General features: G+C 38.1%; 1 protein-coding gene across 4 annotated transcripts in view; it reads right to left on the reverse strand.

Moving 5' to 3' along the window:
• The window catches only part of tnpo1 (transportin 1), a 192,949-nt gene that overhangs the window by 15,209 nt on the left and 160,187 nt on the right, over positions 1 to 17,553 (reverse strand). For all 4 annotated transcript variants that reach the window (XM_078564104.1, XM_078564093.1, XM_078564123.1 and 1 more), the window contains exons 16-22: positions 16,468 to 16,575; positions 15,360 to 15,518; positions 15,187 to 15,274; positions 14,927 to 15,025; positions 6,981 to 7,076; positions 2,652 to 2,727; positions 1,459 to 1,558 (exon numbers count right to left, since the gene is read on the reverse strand). In XM_078564104.1, the coding sequence (XP_078420230.1) occupies positions 1,459 to 1,558; positions 2,652 to 2,727; positions 6,981 to 7,076; positions 14,927 to 15,025; positions 15,187 to 15,274; positions 15,360 to 15,518; positions 16,468 to 16,575 (726 nt within the window). The remainder of the gene's footprint in view (positions 1 to 1,458; positions 1,559 to 2,651; positions 2,728 to 6,980; positions 7,077 to 14,926; positions 15,026 to 15,186; positions 15,275 to 15,359; positions 15,519 to 16,467; positions 16,576 to 17,553) is intronic.

Raw genomic sequence — 17,553 nt, forward strand, 5'->3', positions numbered from 1 at the left:
TACAGTTTACAATCCAGGGAAAGCTGTGACCTGATCCTCCCTCTCCTGTTCCACAGTAGTCATAACCATAGACTCAACAATAGGTTTCGTAGGCAGGGAGGATGTCAACTTGGAAATGCTGATAGGCGTTACCTGTGGAAAGAAGATAGCATTCAGTTCAACTTTTGACTCTGCATTAACTACAACTATTTAAGTAAAAAGATTTTTGAAAGCTACCTTTCACACTTATTATAATTATGGATCTACAACATTATTTCAATGGTTAAAAGATCTTGCCAAATATTACTAACGTACATTTGAAGATTGAGTACTATTATGTTGCTATTACATTTTCTAGCCATAAAAGGCAGATGACAGTATAATTTAGATCACTTACCAAACTCAGCAACATATTGATAGCGATAAAACGGTCCTCATCTTGGAGCTGGAATCCAGCTGGGCTATAATCATTTCAGGCCACAAGATATTTGGGTACCCTGTTGTGCTGTGCAGTTATACTGAGTTCCCTGTTGCACTGAAGGTTAGGTCTTCTACCACTCCTTCCAAGCAGTACTTCCGTTGCCCTGGACACTTCTGCCTATTAATTTTCTTGACAATGATGGCTTGGCTTATGCCTCGGTCATCAGTAATCATGAAGTGTCAAAGAACGTATACCTCATTTTCCATGTTGTGCAACCAGTAAAGTTCTAACTTGGAGGTGCTGTCTTGTCCAGTTTGTCACATGTTCCAACCAGTGTAGGAACATTAGTGTGGTAAAGCACTTAATTTGATCAGATCAAGTGTTAATTTCTGCTCAATAGGACAGCTCATTTGGAATTTCACCTACCTTGGATTGAATGGGTTAATTACCTCCAGTGAAAAACTATCAGCTTGGTTGTAATTCTACGCAGTCACTGCCTCAAAGCTGTCTGAAACATTTCAACTTGTGCTTCCCTAAAATTAAGACAATATTACTCTCCTTGCTCCTGTAACATTTTCATTGAAAGAGCTCGAACGAAAAGAATAAACTTGTTTAGTATCAGGCCGTTAAGAATCCCAACATTTCAGGCTGGGCGAAGGTCTCTGGACATGCTAGGCTGCCAGTCAAATACCTTCTGTACAAAACAGAAATATTTCTTCACAGATACAGAATAGGCCTTCATGCAGAAACCAAAGGACACTACTGTTTTAGGCAAAACAATGTTAAACCACTTTCATGTTACTCAGCTCTCGGGTAACATTCAAGAAACTGCAGGCAAAATATATTGAAAACTTTAAACCTTTATAAATTTTATTACGTGGGCTGTATACTATTGTTTATTCTAAAGATTTGAGGCAGCATTCTACTTGCTTTTGTATAACAAACCACATTTCAGGAAATCAAATGTAACAATGGTATTTTAGACTCCCATTTTTAATCACTTCATCACAAACATCATTACTAAAAAGCTAGCAAATGAACTGATCTCAACTTATCACCTGCACAACTCCTCCTGGATTGACACCAATCATACTGCAAATGCCCCGGAAAGCAGAATCTTTTTCTTCATTATCCCTTATGTTTCGCAGGGAAGTACACCTGTTCAATAGTGTTAAAAAAAGTTCATGTATAAACAGAGGTTATGTACAGAGACTGCTTTTAATGCACGGCACACAAATCTATTTATAGTATTTAATGGAATGTATATATGTGTGTGTGTGTGTATATATACTGCAGCTAATTTAGCTGTTTGATTTCCCTCTTTGCAAATATGCCTGCAGTAATGTTAAGTTTAAGTTTTGACTTAAACGGGACAATTTAATGTGTTTCATGTACACCAATAATCTGGTCTCTGTTAAGATTTTCTATGAACAATAAATTAATGAGATTACAATGTTTTCAGTTTTACAAAATAGGTGCAATTTCTTTCCTTTTCACAAAATCTATGTATAATCAAATATTATTGAAAGTCAATTAATATTCACTGCCAAACTCAAAATTGAACTAAATTATTAGGACTAAGGTTGCGTTCTGTGTGACTTGATTATTCCATCAAACACTTTAAAACAAAGACCATTTTAAAGAGTATTTCAATTAACCCATCATTTCAACAATGCCATCCTTTGCAGAACTCAGTTTTTTCAGTAATACAAGATTTACTTTAGCCATTCAGTTTTAAAAAGCAGCATGTGAAAGACAAATGACTGAATATAAGACAAGGTGGAACACAAGCTGGTATTCATACAAGCTGAATACAACAAAAGACTTCCACAGTTTGCAAGCAAAGTGTTTGACCTTAAAAGTTAATAGTTTCAGAACATGTTTCTCATAGCCAACTGAAGTTCTGTATTTTTATTACTTTCTTTAAAAAAGATTTCTGCATGCAATTTATCATTCTGATGAAAATTTCTTTAATGCTTTTACGTTCATAATCAAGCTTCTCAACACGGCAAGCATGTGACAATCTTATCCCATGCATCAGTTAGTTGTTAGCCACAACATAAAATAAAAATACACACATAACGGTGCTACTGAAAAATCACAAACCTGATAGGACAAGATTAGTCACATGGTTGGCAATGGTTAAGGATTGTGAATTTGCAATCAACTGAAAACTATTGCTATAAGTGAGAAAGAGATAGAGAAAGAGTGAAGAGGAAAATGAATTAAATAAAGATTGAATAATACACACCAGGGTCTTATAAACTGCTGTAGCATGGGGGCCACCTCTTGAGGACAAACGTAACCAAGACGACCAATTGTTATTGCTACGGTAACGCAATCACGGTTATACACCACCAAACGCCAACCAAGACATGAGCAAATGAGGGGGAGGAGAAAAATAAAGAAAAAACAACAAATAACTCAGAAACAGAAATCAACAGAATCTGTGTATGATAACAAAATTAAGATCATCTTTTTGTGTTGATTATTAGATTAACTACCACCCATTGAAGGGAGGCAGAAGTTATGGTGCAATCTTTAAAAAAATAAATAAAAGTACGTCAAAAGAGGGAACACTCCCAAAGCACACCTGAATTTTAAACTAACCCTTCCAACTGAACAAAAATGAGTCCACCTGAAATATCAAACTCAATAACCCTTCCAATTGCTGGACTGTTTTGACAAATAGACTTCTTTCAATGGATGTTTTTCTGAATAATAAGGCTGTAATTTGCATTCTTTTAATATTACTGTCAAATTTCAAGCTCTCTTCTCTATGAAGCTGCAATTATACTGCATTCTGAAAACTCAAACCAGTATGAAGCAGATTCCTAGAAAGGGCCTCTGTGTATTCATTAGTCTCTTACATTATAATGTTACTTTTATATTACCACACATGCAAAATCACTGTTTATGTAAAAGTGACAGTATAACTGCCCCCCACAAAAAGAAACTTGCCCTCACTTTGTATGCTATGTGCCACTATACTCAACCTGAGCTAAGTAGGGAAAATACAGAAGCACTTACTGTTATTTAGATAGCAATGAATGAGCGCATAATTTTAAACTTGGATATAATGTAAAATGCCATTTTATCAGTCTTCAGAAATCAAAATCACAATTATTGTGTTTCCTATAGATTAGTAATTAAGAAGGATCATTTTTGCCAGTAAGTTGAGAACCATGAAAGGGAAAGGAATAAGTTACTATAACCTTCAAAATTGCTGTATAGGCTACAATAAAATCTATTGCTTACTGATGGTAGAAAGAAAATTAACAATTTTCCTTAAAACAGAAAGAACATCTTGAATTAGAAATTCTTTAACTTAAAAGCTTGTGTTCTTTTCAAAAGGCCTTGTATATCCACTTAAGTAATTCCAAAACTCAACTACATAAAGTATAGAAATGAACCAAGTGTTTTAGAAGTGTTCCTCTTTAAACTCACGAAAGGTTATCATTCAGAAAGAAAAAGTAATGGTTTAAGGATTACTCCAAGCTAACTACAAGGACATTACAAAAATCCAGCAGATTCATATAAAGCAGAGGAAGGAAACCTATGTTCAAGAGACACAAACTATGCAACATTCTCATTAAAACAAGCATTCATGAACAATCTGATGAGACATGCAGAAAAGCAGATGAATGTTCATTCAAAAATAAAGTTCAGTGTAGGATATACTGATCAAACTGTACAGAGTATGCCAATTGATATGAAATTTCTTGCAAGTTGTGTCACATGAAAGTCACACAAAATAAACTTGCAATTTGAATAGTGCATTCAACAGAAAACTGTGTTTTTTACTTTGTAACCAAATTTCTAAAAATGCCAATGGTTATTTAAAAATCGCATTAAGTATGGAAATTGATTTTTATAATTTTTTTATTGCAACACTTCACTCGAGAAGATTCCTGAGAAAATGGTTAAAATTCTGTAATCTTATCAGAAAGTTTGAATTAGCTCTAGCCATAAGGGACAGATTTGTGAAAGGCAGAAAAAAAAGCAGAGAAAATAAAATGTTGGAAACATTTAGCAGGTCTGGCAGTATTTGTGAAGAGAAAAACAGAGTTGACATTTCAGGCTTGATGGCTTTTCGTCAGAACTAGAAGTTAGAGATTCAACAGGTTGGCCTGAAACATTAACCCAGTTTCTCTTTCCACAGATGCTGCCTGCCCTGCTGAGTATTTCCAGCATTTTCTCTTTTTATTTCAGTTTTCCAGCTTCTGTAGTATTTCTGTTTTATAAAAGGCAGGTATGTCTAGAAAAAAAAAGAGATAGCTAAGAAACCAGACTGCCAAAGCATGTGACATTTTAAAACCATATCAAGAACTAGGACCAACTAGTAATTGTTTTTCATGTGTACTGTGGAATTGAACTAAGAAAGCACTGTCAGCTTATATGTAGTACACACAGTGGGCAAGTGTTGTTGCATTGCACAAACTAAAGAAATACTAAATTTCATTTTACTTTAAGACAAGAGGGTTACACACAATGTTTTGTGAAGTAATTCTTCAAACCGGCCGCAATACAGCATATTTAGAAAAGGGACAGTTGATCAGTTATCCTTCATTAAACGTGCAACATTTTGTTCACATTTATTGCTGCTGTGCAGTGTCTCACTGCACGTCTGCATCTACATTTGAAGAACCTAAATAGTACTTAAATGCTGAGAAAGAGGAACAAGCTTATGAACATAAATGTCCTTTATTCTAGATATTCATTAACGATCAAAGCAGCTACCAAAAGGTGTTTGCTAAAGGAGTCAAATGAACCCCATGTCAGATGCAAGTTCTGTACAAAACAAATGTAAACAGATTCATTAAATTACAGCAGTAACTACACTTCAGAAACATTTAATTGGTTGTAAAGCACTTTGTTACCTGTCCTGAGGTCGTGAAAAGTGCTATACGAAAGTTTTTCTTTTTAAATGGTCTTGTAACTATTAGTGTACGGAATACTTTAAACCATGTAGAGATTTAGATATATATGCTAATTACATCTGGTACAGATTATTCCTTAGTTTAATAAATACATATTATAACACACAAAATAAAATCTGATAGAAGTGATGAGTGCATAAGGCTGCTTCAGCCTTATGCTCTGAGTTGCTGACCAGAATAAGCACAAGAAATTTCACAGCCCATGAGTTCTGAAATGTTTGGATATCAAAAATCCAAAGTGAAAGGAAGCACAACTGGGCTATCAGTTGTATCTAGATAAACAATATTTTTTTATAAGTGATGTTATTTGGGGGAAGATGGGACAGGCTGAATAACCCACAGGATTCTTTGCATTCTAGTGCGCCAATTGTACATTATCATGTCTATGCCAGAAAAAATATAATAGATACAATTTTATTTTTATTCATTGATAGGATGTGAGCATCACTGGCAATGCCAGTATCTGCTGCCTATTCCTAACTGCCATGAGGTGGTGGTGTGAGCCACCTTCTTGAACTGCTACAGTCCACGTGATGTAGATATACCTACAATGTGTTAGGGACGGAATTCCAGAATTTTGACCCAGCGACAGTGAAGAAACAGTGATATAGTTCCAAGTGAGCATGGCGTATGGTTTGGAGGGGAGCTTGCAGGTGGTGGAACATCCATGCACCTGCTGCCCTTGTCCTTCTAGGTGGTGGAGGTCGTAGATTGGAAGGTACTGTTGAAGGAGGATTGGCAAGTTGCTGCAGTGCACCTTGTAGATGGTGCACACTACCAAAACTTTGCACCGGTGGTGGAGGAAGCGAATATTTAAAGTAGTCGATGGGCTGACAACCACACGGGCTGTTTTGTCCTGGATGGTGTCGAGCTTCGAGAATGCTGTTGGAGCTGCACTCATCCAGGCAAGTAGAGAGTATTCCATCATGTTCTTGACTTGTGCCTTTTATAACCATTTTAATAGATTCATTTTTAACATTAAATATAATCTGCATAGTTCTTAAAAAGCTGATTTATCAATAATGTCTCAAGGTAATTGATTAGACCATGCATCTGACAGTAAATCAACAAGCTTGTTCCAATTATCACGCACTTACAAGCCTCAAAATAATGCAATGATAGCCCACTGTATTTCTATCTTACTAAATTTCACTTTCAAGGCTAACCTTTGTAAGTCAAACATTTAGACAAAATACCCTTTGATATTGAAAAGTTTTGTAAATTTCATAACCCAATATCGTAAGCTTGTTCAGTACTTCTAAATTTAAGGCTTGTAAAGATTCATTCCGCTATGCAATGAATACAGAGAAGAGCAGAAATTAAACATTTTTATACTAATCAGAGTGGAACCTAAGAGTCCCTTGAGAGGACAACCCCAACAGGTAGAACTACCATCCCTTTTTAATAGCTCACTGAGACCAGTAGCCTGAACTAAAAGCTAAAATCAAGCAATGTAGTAGAACTAATTCTGAATAGCTGCCTTATAAACAGGCCAACATGGTCCTATCAATAGTCAACACACATTATTAATTATGCAGTTTAAAAATCTATTTTTAGCCATTTCAGATATATTTAAAACATTTCTAATGAAAATAATACTCAACAAATTAAACATCCTGCAAAATCATTATTTGAGTTACCTGTATTTTCCAGTAATGTTTTTGGTGTGTTAGGTCTATTAATGATATCCACCAGCTGGTGCAAGACCATTGGCACATAAGGCTGCATTTCAATCCCTAGTGAAAAAATAAAATTAGCGGAGTGAAGAGTTTTACTAGCTGAAGGCAGTTCTTCACCCGTTATGTTTTAAAATTCTATACACTTGTTCTGCGAACAGGTGGAAATACAAACTGCACTTACGAATGACAAAAGCAAAGTTGGAAGGAATTTTACTTCATTTCCCCTCCCCAGGGAGAAAGCAAAAGAAAATACATATTTTTCAATTGCAGTGAAGGCAAAGTACAAAATAATTATTTTTCAAAATAAAATTATACAACATATACATATATAGAAAGCAGCAAGATGCTGTAATAAAATACTGTACTTAAAATATTCTACTCAGTACGTAATTGATCCACTAGTCCATTTCATATTTCATGGCTGAACGTCAGTTTTTTTACAAGTTCATTTAGCAAACATACATGTGACAATTTGGAGGATTCTATACAATTTTTAAAAAATAAACAAGGAAGATGAGGAAGAAAAAGCCATGGTGAAAGAGGAGGTAATTAATACACTAGAAGAATTTAAAATTGATAAGGTATTGGATAGGCTGTCTATATTTAAAGTTGATAATGCACCAGGACCACATGAGATGCATCCAAGGATAGTGAGAAGAGTATGGAAATTGTGGAAGCACTGGACATAATTTTCCAGTCTTCCTTAGACTCGAGGGTGGTTCCAGAAGACTGGAGAATTGCAAATGTTACACCCGCGTTCAAAAAAGGGTGTAAAGATAAGACAAGTCAGTTTAACTTCAGTGGTGGGAAACTTGTAGGAACAATAACTCAGGACTAATTTAATAGTCACATGGACAAATGCGCATTAATTAAGCAAACCTAGCATGGATTTGTTAAGGGAAAATAGTGTTTTAACTTGAGTTTTTTTGAAGAGGCAGAGGGTTGATAAGGGCAACGCTCTTGATGTGCTGTACATGGACTTCAAAAAGAAATTTGATCTAGTGTCGCACAACAGACTTTGAGCAAATATGTAGCTCAAGGAATAAAAGGGACAGTAGCAACATGGCTACAAAATTAGTTGAGTAACAGGAAACGCAGAGTAGTGGTTAGTGGATGTTTTCCGGCTGGAGGAGGGTTTGTAGTGGAGTTCCCCATGGGTCAGTGCTGGGACTCTTGTTCTTCCTGATATATAATGGCCTAAACCTTGGTCTACAGGGCGCAATTTCAAAATTTGCAGATATGAAACTTGGAAGCATCGTGAACAGTGAATAGTGTAGAATTTCAAAAGGACATTGAAAAGCTCGTAGAATGGGCGGACAAGTGACAGATGAAGTTCAATGTGGAGAAATGTGAAGTTATTTATTTTGGAAGGAAGAACGTGGATCCACAATATAAAATAAGGAACGGGGTGCAGGAGCAGAGGGACTTGTGTGTAAATGTGCATAAGTCATTGAAGGTGGCAGGACAGGTTGAGAGCACGGTTAATAAAGCATACAGTAGCCTAGGCTTTAACAGGGGCATTTAGTACAAGAGCAAGGAGGGAATGTTGAACTTGTATAAGACATTAGTTCGGCCTCAGCAAGAGTACTGCGTCCAGTTCTGGCCTCCGGACTTTGGGAAAGATGCGAAGGTATTGGAGAGAGTGCTGAAAAGATTTACAAGAATGGTTCCAGGGATGAAGAATTTCAGTTATGAAGATAGACTGGAAAAGTTAGGACTGTTTTCCCTTAAGAGGAGATTTGATAGAGGTATTCAAAATCATGAGGGGTCTGGACAGACTAGATAGGGAGAAACTTCCCACTCATGAAAGGATGGATAGTGAGAGGGCACAGATTTACAGTAATTGGCAAAAGAAGCAAAAGCGACTTGAGGAAAAACTTTTTCACGCAGTGAGTGGTTGGGGTCTGGAATGCATTGCCTGAGTGTGTGGTGGAGGCAGGTTCGATTGAGGCATTCAAAAGGGAATTAGACTGTTATCTGAAAAGTTAGAATGTTCAGGGTTGAAGGCGGCGGCAGGTAATAGCGCTAGGTGAATTGCTTATTTGGAGAGCCAGTGAACAACATGATGGGCCGAATGGCCTCCTTCCGTGCTATTAAATGATTTATGCGGTTTAAAAATATCTAGAGTAACTGTTTTAGAAATAAATTAATACTGAAAGAGCAATCAGAGCTTAGCTGTCAGCAAAGCACAGGCAAGTACTTTAATCTGTAGATTAGTCACAATGCAGAAGTTTTGCCTTGGTACCAATCAAATTATGCACAAGAACAAACAGATGGAGGGCTTGGATGAGCTTTAAACACCCACTCATCAACTGATTCTAAGCACCGGATGCTCCACTGTGTCCTTGACAGACTACTGGAGGCCTTTGGGATGGAATATATAGTGCAGACTTTTCCAGGTGTCTTCAGTTCATTTCAGTTTCTTGAATTGACACATAACAATTTGTCACATAAAGCATCTAATCTAAGTCAATGAAAATCACCCAAAATCCTCACTCCAACAACGGCATAGATACCATGTCTTAGAAAAGAGCATGTTAACATGTTGCACTAACTCCGAAACCTTTTCTTGTGCAATAACCTTTTATGTGGAATCTTATCAAATGCCTTTTGGAAATCCAAATCTACATCCATTGGCTCCCACCCACCCTTCTCTACCCTGCTAGTTACATTCTCAAAAAAACTCACCTGTCAAACATAAATTTCCGTTTTATAAAACCATTTGACTCTGTCTAATCATATTATGATTTTGTAAGTGCTCTGTTATCATTTTCTTAATAATGGATTCCAGCATTTTTCAGAACATTGATGTCGAGCTAACTGGCCTCTCGATCCCCTTTTTGCCTTCTCCTTTCTCGAGTAGCAGCATTACATTTCCAATCCACTGGGGTCTTTCCAGAATCTGGAGAATACCTGAAGGTCACAACCAATGCATCCACTATCTCTAGGATATATCTTATCCCTAGGATTAGGCCATCAGATTCAGGGAATTTGTTGACACTAATTTTTCCAATACTCTCTGTTCACCAACTTTAATTACCTTAGGGTCCTCACTCTCATCAGATTTTTGGTACTCCACTATTTCTGGTATGCTTTGTGTGTCTTATACTGTGAAGATGGACACAAATATTTGTTTAATATCTCTGCCTTTTCCTAATTTGTCAATATAAGTTGTGTCTCCAAGAGGTCCGTGTTTACTTTCACGATTCTCTTTTCTTTTTACATATGTGGTTTATTTTACTTTTCAATGCAGCTATGAAATATTTGTCATAACTTTAATCTGATTTCCAATCTACCTTGACCAATTCACGCCCTCATACCTAGATTATGGCTTTAAGTTAATTTAAGACTAGTTCTGGACCCAAAAATGTCAAACTTAATATGAAATTCTATCATATTATAGTCACTGTATAACAAGTGTTAGATGGTGTATAAACTAATCCCACCTGTGTTTTCTGGTCTTTATTTCTCATCTCCACCATACTGATTCTACTTACTCATCATCCAGGCCAAGATCCTTCCTCATTACTATTCTTGTGTCATCTTTTATTAGTAAGGCTACCACACACCACACCACATCACCCTCACCCCCTTTCGCATTTTGCCAACATCTCTTCTGAAAGAAGTATCCTGAAATATTTAGCTCTCAACCTTTGTCATCACACAAGCATGTCTCTGTAACGGCCATTACATCAAATCTATTTACCTGTATTTGTGCATTGTTGTCTACCGTTACGAATGCTTCATGCATTTGGATAAAGTGCCTTTAAATTTTTACCATTTTCACTAGGTTGATCTTATTTGCCGATGCACTATTACCACCAAACTCTCTGTCCCTCCCTGTCACTACACTGCCCTATGGCTTTGACTTTTAAACCCTATCACTTGCCTTAGTTATTCAATTCACCAGGATACTGGTGCCAGCCTGGTTTATATGGAGTCCTATCTGACAAAACAGCTCCCTCTTATGGTTTTACTCATTTTTCTTCTCGCTTTCACCACGTCAGCTGTTCATCATTCTGCCATTCATAACTGCTCCAGACATATCTTTTGTTTGTTTACTTGTCCCATCACCACTCTCCTTGGCTTTGCACCAATATGTTGTATTTACGTAACTTGTTAAAGGATTCAGGTCATGATGGTAGTTAAAAAAAGGTTAGGGATCCCTCTTAGTTCTGATGGGAGGAGGAAAAGGTAGGGGAGTGGGACTAGCTAAAGTGCTCTTGCAGAAAGCTGGCACAGACTTGATAACCCAAAAGGCCTCATTCTGTGCTGTAACCATTCTATTTTTCTATTCATCCTGGTAGAGACCTTCCTTTTTGTTCTTTTCTCCACCATTCCCACTTTCTCTTGCTTCAAAGCTGTTACATCTCTAATATTTCCCAGTTCTGATAAAGGGTCCACAAAAGCTGCCTAACCTATTGAGTACTTCCAGCATTTTCTATTTTTATTGTTCTTTCCCCAGTACTGGTGCCAGTGCTCCAAGAATCAAAATCTGTCTGCCACACATTCAACACTCTGATCTGTTTATGCCAATTCATTGGTGGTTCCAACGGAGTTAGAAGTATTGTGTAGCTTTGGGTATGCCAGTACAGAAAATCAAAGTGAAGCCAGAGGTTTGTTTAAATCATTCTTTAGGATATGAAAGCCGTTGACAAGGCCAACATTTATTACCCATTCCTAGTTCCCCTTGGGGTCATAGTGGTGGGCCTTCTTGAACTGCTGCTGTTAGCAATGATAGTGCGTCCATAAGGTCACTAGGCAGGGAGTTCTAAGATTTTGACCCAGTGACATGGAAGGAATGGAGATCAATGTCCAAGTCAGTATACTGTGACTTGGAAATGACAGTGTCTGCCTATATCTGCTGCACTCATTATCATGGCCAGCGAAGGCTGCATGTTTAGGAAGAGCTGTCGAAGAACACGTGGCAACTTGCTGTGGTGCATCTGCTAAACAGTGCACACTGTGGCTGCGGCATGCTGGCAGTGTAAGGATCACCAAAAAGATGTCCTGTCTATTACACAAATGAGCAATGTGTTATACGAATTTCGGTGCTAGTGCGATGCCCGATATATAGATTGTACATCCCAATGATCGGTAGATTGCATCAAACACAACCCTTCAGCTGTTCACAACAAGCAAAGTACTGACCGTACCCAACCAGCCCGTGCTTCCAAAACTCAAAACGTAATGCCCAACATTAGATGTGACTCCGTGATTGGACAACACTTGCTAAACAATCCTGATTGTGCTAAGAACTACACTGAAAACCAATTTAAGTCAGGCTCACAGTATGGCTCACTTATACATGCTCGAAGCCATATATATTCACACACTGGGCCCTGTCCTTTGCAGACAGTATGAACATGTGCACACTGTGTGCCTTTTTCATTTAAACAAAAACTTAGGGAACAGTCATTCCCTGGTTCATTCCCCAGGGCAATGCCCTAGCCAGAGTCGATCTGCCCAGTTTGAATTGAACAAAGCTGGGCAGCTAACTGCTCAAACTGTATTCTCCATGGCAACGCCTCTACCACAGTCCACTTGCCAACCAATCCGCACTTTTCTCATGCAGTATAAATTGCTGTTTCCCTGTTAAGTTTGGTAATTTCTTGCGAGCTATCCTGATGAGTACCAAGACGAAAAGCTTAGGTAACGTCTCTTTTTTCAGCAATACTCAAGTTTTGTACTACAGGTGTAGGGATCAATATGTAACTTTATGAGTGGGTGCCAATCAAATGGGTTGCTTTGCCCAGTATGGTGTTGGACTTGAGCAACTGCACCCATCCAGGGAAGTGGATTATACCATCGCATTTCTGATCAAGCTGTGCCTTGCAGGTGGTGAAGATGATATGGGGAGTCAGGTGATGAGGCAAGTACTGCAGCCTGTGACTATTCTATTAGCCATGATATTTATGTGGTTGCTCCAGTTAAGTTGTTAGTAGTAAATTCACTTCCCACCATAGTTGATGACTCCCTCCATCAATCTGTTTTGGATTGGCAGTAGGTTGGGTTGGATTGGCATTTTGTGGATAGGATATATTGGGCCATTTCCCTGAATGTGGGGTGGATGCTAATGTTGTAGCTATAATGGAACAGCTCAGCTAGAAGCGCTTCTATTTCTGAAGCACAGGTTTTTTGCACCAAAGAAAGGATGTGTGGGGTACATACACTGTGTCCAGTGCACTCAGCTGTTTCTGGATATCAAGTGGCATGAAATTAATTTGTTGAAAATGAGCAAATGTTGTGCATATCTCAGGAGAAGGATCATCCATTTGGCATTTCTGGCTGAAGATGGCTGCAAAAGCTTCAGCCTAGTCTTTTACATTCATAATATGGATTCAGGCAATGCTGAGGCTGAGAAAGTTCATGGACCCCCTCCCCCCCACCCCGTCTTATTTGCTTAGCTATCCAACACCACCCACAAATGGATCTAGCACAGTTGCAAAGCTTTGGTCTGATCCATGGGATTGCTTAGCTCTGTCCATCTACAGCACCCTGCCTTTTCTGTTTAATATGCATGCAGTCCCATGTTGTAGCTTCACCAGGTTGGCAACTCATTTTCAGGAATGACCGTTGTTATTGTCTACATTCTCTTCTACAACCAGTGTCAGTTATCTGGTTTGATGGTGATGGGGGAAATGAGTGATCTGCTGACCCATGAAGTCACAGCTTGTGGTGGTACACAATTCTGATAATGCCTGGATACATAGTGAGAGATGCTAGATTTGTTCGTAACTTATCCTAACGCACTGATATTTCCACACATGATGGTGTCCTCAGGTGTGAAGATGAAACTTAGGCCAGGATTTTCCGGCCCCTTTCCGGGCGGGACCTGCCGCGGGCGAGGCGGCGCCCCAGCCAGATGTCCACTGATTTGTGGCAGGACCAGAAGATCCTGGCAGAGGACGGGTGCAGAATATCCTGCCTTTGGTCTCTACAAGAACTGTGTAGTGGTACTTCTTCCATTGTTATCATAGGTAAATCTGTGAAAGGTAGATTTGCGAGCATGTGGGCAAGTAGGTTATTCCCTTGATTTGGTTCTCTCATCAGCTGCCAAAAGCCCAGTCTGGCAGCTATGTCCTTCTGGACTCAACCAACTTGATCAGTGGTGGTACCACCAAGTGGTGGTACCACCAAGTGGTGGTGGACTTCGAAGTCGCGACAGTCCAGAGTATGCTTTGTGCCCTTGTTACCTTTGGTGTTTCCTCCAAGTGGTGTTCAACATGGAGGAGTACTGATTCATCAGCTGTGGGACCATTGGAGGTGACAATCAACAGGCTTCCTTTGTCCATGACTTTATTGAGTCCAAATTCAATGTTGAGGGCTCTCCAAGGCCACCTGTGTTTCATGGATTACTAATCCGGGTACATAACCATTTTTCTACCATACCCATATTTACTAAGTTATCAAGGGTGAGAAAATTTGTTTATAAGGAAAGAATGAATGTACTGGAGCAGAGTAGGGCAAGAAAGAATTTTAAAACATTTTTTCAAAATTATGAAGTCTTTGACTTGAGTGTATAGGGAAAAACTATTTTTGGTTGGAGAATCAGTAATGCGGGGGGGCATCAATGTAAAGTCTAAGTGAGGAAAGAGGTTAAGAGGAACTCATTTATGAATAAATGGTGGCATCAGAACTGTTACAGCATGGGTTTTGCCCAGGGAATAGTAGCAAAGACCACAACATCTTTTAGGAAAAAATGAACAAACATATGAAGCAGAGGGGATTACAGGATTAAAAAGGAAAGAACAAGACAAGGGGAATTAGCTTTCGATTCCTCTAACAAAGAATCGCCTCAGGTAAAAGGAGTCAAATAGCCTCCTTTTGTGCTGAAAACACCTCTAGTTCTAAAGGTATATTTCTTACCAAGTTCACAGCTTAATGTATATACATCAAATACTAACCCATCTGAATGGAGATCTCTCCAATTGCCCATGTGGCATTGTTACACACTGAAATAAACTCTGGGTTCAGATTAGTTCCAAGAACTGGCATGAAATCAGCTGTAAAAGAAACAAAGTTGAAGTCATAATCAATGTCCAATTAAAAAATATGCCATGATGTGTACATCAAAACACGCTTTCTGTAATTTATTTTCTCGGCGATGAATTTTACATTACTCGAATAGTAAAACAGACAAGTGAACAAAGAAGACATTGCATACCAATACAAGGTTTCACATGCTGAAAACAGGCCTTTGTTAAATCACCCAACAAGGCAAATGAACTCTGTCGTACTTCTGGCATCTTATCCTACAGTTAAGGAAAAAAAAAATCATAGTTTTGGTTTCTTTTTGGGAGTTAGAAAAATAATCAGTTTTAATGGACATTTACTTACCTGCATGCACTGGTACATTAATGATAAAATATTGCTCCGTGCTACCAGCTGTTCAATACTTCCTCCAAGGCCTTCAGCCAGACCACTCAGTAAATCAAGTGCCACAATCATAAAATCTTTATCTGGGGCCTCGCACTGGTCAGGCTGAGAACCATGCAGCTGCAATACAAGAACCAATGACATAAGTACAGAATAAGATAGCAAAACAATGTGGATCACAATAACAACAACAACAACAAAAAGTGCTGGAAAAACTCAGGGCTCTGAAGAGTCATACAGACTCGAAACGTTAACTTTATTTCTCCACAGATGCTGCCAGACCTGCTCAGTTTTTCCAGCACTTTTGTTTTTATTTCAGATTTCCAGCATCTGCAGTATTTTGCTTTGGATCATAATAACATTGATTTTGTCTGTCTGAAACTATATACACCTAGACGGTCATCTGTAGATAGAATCTAAATGTATACCTAAGTAGTGTCAGAAATCTTTACTCCATTGACCTAGTCTTATCTTCTTTTCCTTCCAACCTTGACATTGTGTTGTATGTACTATGGCCCACAGACCTTCATTAAGGCTTCATAAATTTAAAAAAGGGGAAAAGATCAGTCAAAATTAGAGCCAATGTATTGAAAAGGAGGCTCAATATTTCCTGACTGAACTATTAGTGTATAGCTAATCCAGTAAGCATTACTCATTCAAAATTAATATGAGTGGATATTGAATAAATTAAAAAGTTCAAGGAAAGATGAACAAATTGATTTAAATTTGCTAAAAATGTCACTAATTTTACATAGAATTTACAGCACAAAAATAGGCTATTCAATCCAATTGGTTCAGCTGGTGAAATGCTCGACACAACAACAACTAATCCTATTAGCAAAACATTCTATTCCTATGTCCCTCATGCGTATATCTAGCTTCCCCTTAAATGAATCTTGTACCATTCATCTCAACAACTCCTTGTGGTAGCAAGTTCAATATTCTAACCACTCACTGGGTAAAGAAGTTCCTTCTAAATTTACTACTGGATTTATGGATGACCATCTTATTTTTATATAACAAACTATTGTTTTCTTGGACAATTTATAAATAGTATTACAATACTTGCCATAGCTTGGGAGAGAGTTTTTTGGACAAGATTTACACAACGCTGGTACACAGGTTCACAGTATGGAAGAAAGCCAGACTGCAAGGCAGTGGCAACAGAAGAGAGGCACTGTAACACACAACATATTAGATTTAATATAATGCTATATCTGATCACTCAATTTATAAAATGGAGCCTTCATTACAGCATTACTGCAACACTGAAGGCAGACATCCTAAACGGCTCCATTAACAAATTATCCTCTGCAATGTAATTTCAGAAAGCAGGAGACAATAGTTTTAAAAGCAGACAGGGATTGCTGATCCATTATGGTGCAACCTGTACATTAGGGAAGGATAATCTCCAGAAATTATCCATTCATTTGTATCACATAACATTTATAATTTTAAATAATGGGACTGTCACATTTCCTAATGCTGATAATTTTGAAAATTTTGTCCCACTGAATCAGCTGCCAAATATCAGTTCATTTACTGATGTTAATTTTATTCTCCTTGCTCCACTTTCATTCTGCAATACCAGTTGCCCCTTTATTATTTAAATTGGGTTTTCACAAGTGCAGATCACCTGTGCCAGACTAAGCACCAATGAGCCCACCAAATTACATGTGCACCGGATACCATTACGACAGAATTTAATCAGTATAAAGCTAATCAGAGACTATTTCCTGGATATATCCTCTGGAAGAGAAACACAGAAAAATATTTATTTGGATGTTGGCCTCAGGTGGTAAAAGTTGTAAAGGAGACAGAGGGGAGAGTGCATATGACAAGGCACTGTTGCTGCATTAATATTTAGAAATCCAATGAAAAATGTGTACTATGCATGTTTATTCAGTCAGACCATAGCAACAAGAGCAAAATTTTGTAGACATATAAATGAGGAAGTTGAGTTTTGAAAATATATGCCTACTTGTAGCAAGCCCAAAACTCTTAGAGGTAACTGCGCTCCTTTAATTCTGGCTTCCTGAGCATCCCTGAATTTAAGTGTTCCACTATTAGTGGCTTCAGTTGTCTGGGCCCAAAGTTCTGGAATTCCCTTCCTAAAACACACTGCCTCTGTACCTTGCTTTCCTCATTTAGGGCA

The sequence above is a fragment of the Cetorhinus maximus genome, chromosome 2, assembly GCF_964194155.1.
Source record: "Cetorhinus maximus chromosome 2, sCetMax3.hap1.1, whole genome shotgun sequence".
In the NCBI taxonomy this organism is placed as follows: domain Eukaryota; kingdom Metazoa; phylum Chordata; class Chondrichthyes; order Lamniformes; family Cetorhinidae; genus Cetorhinus; species Cetorhinus maximus.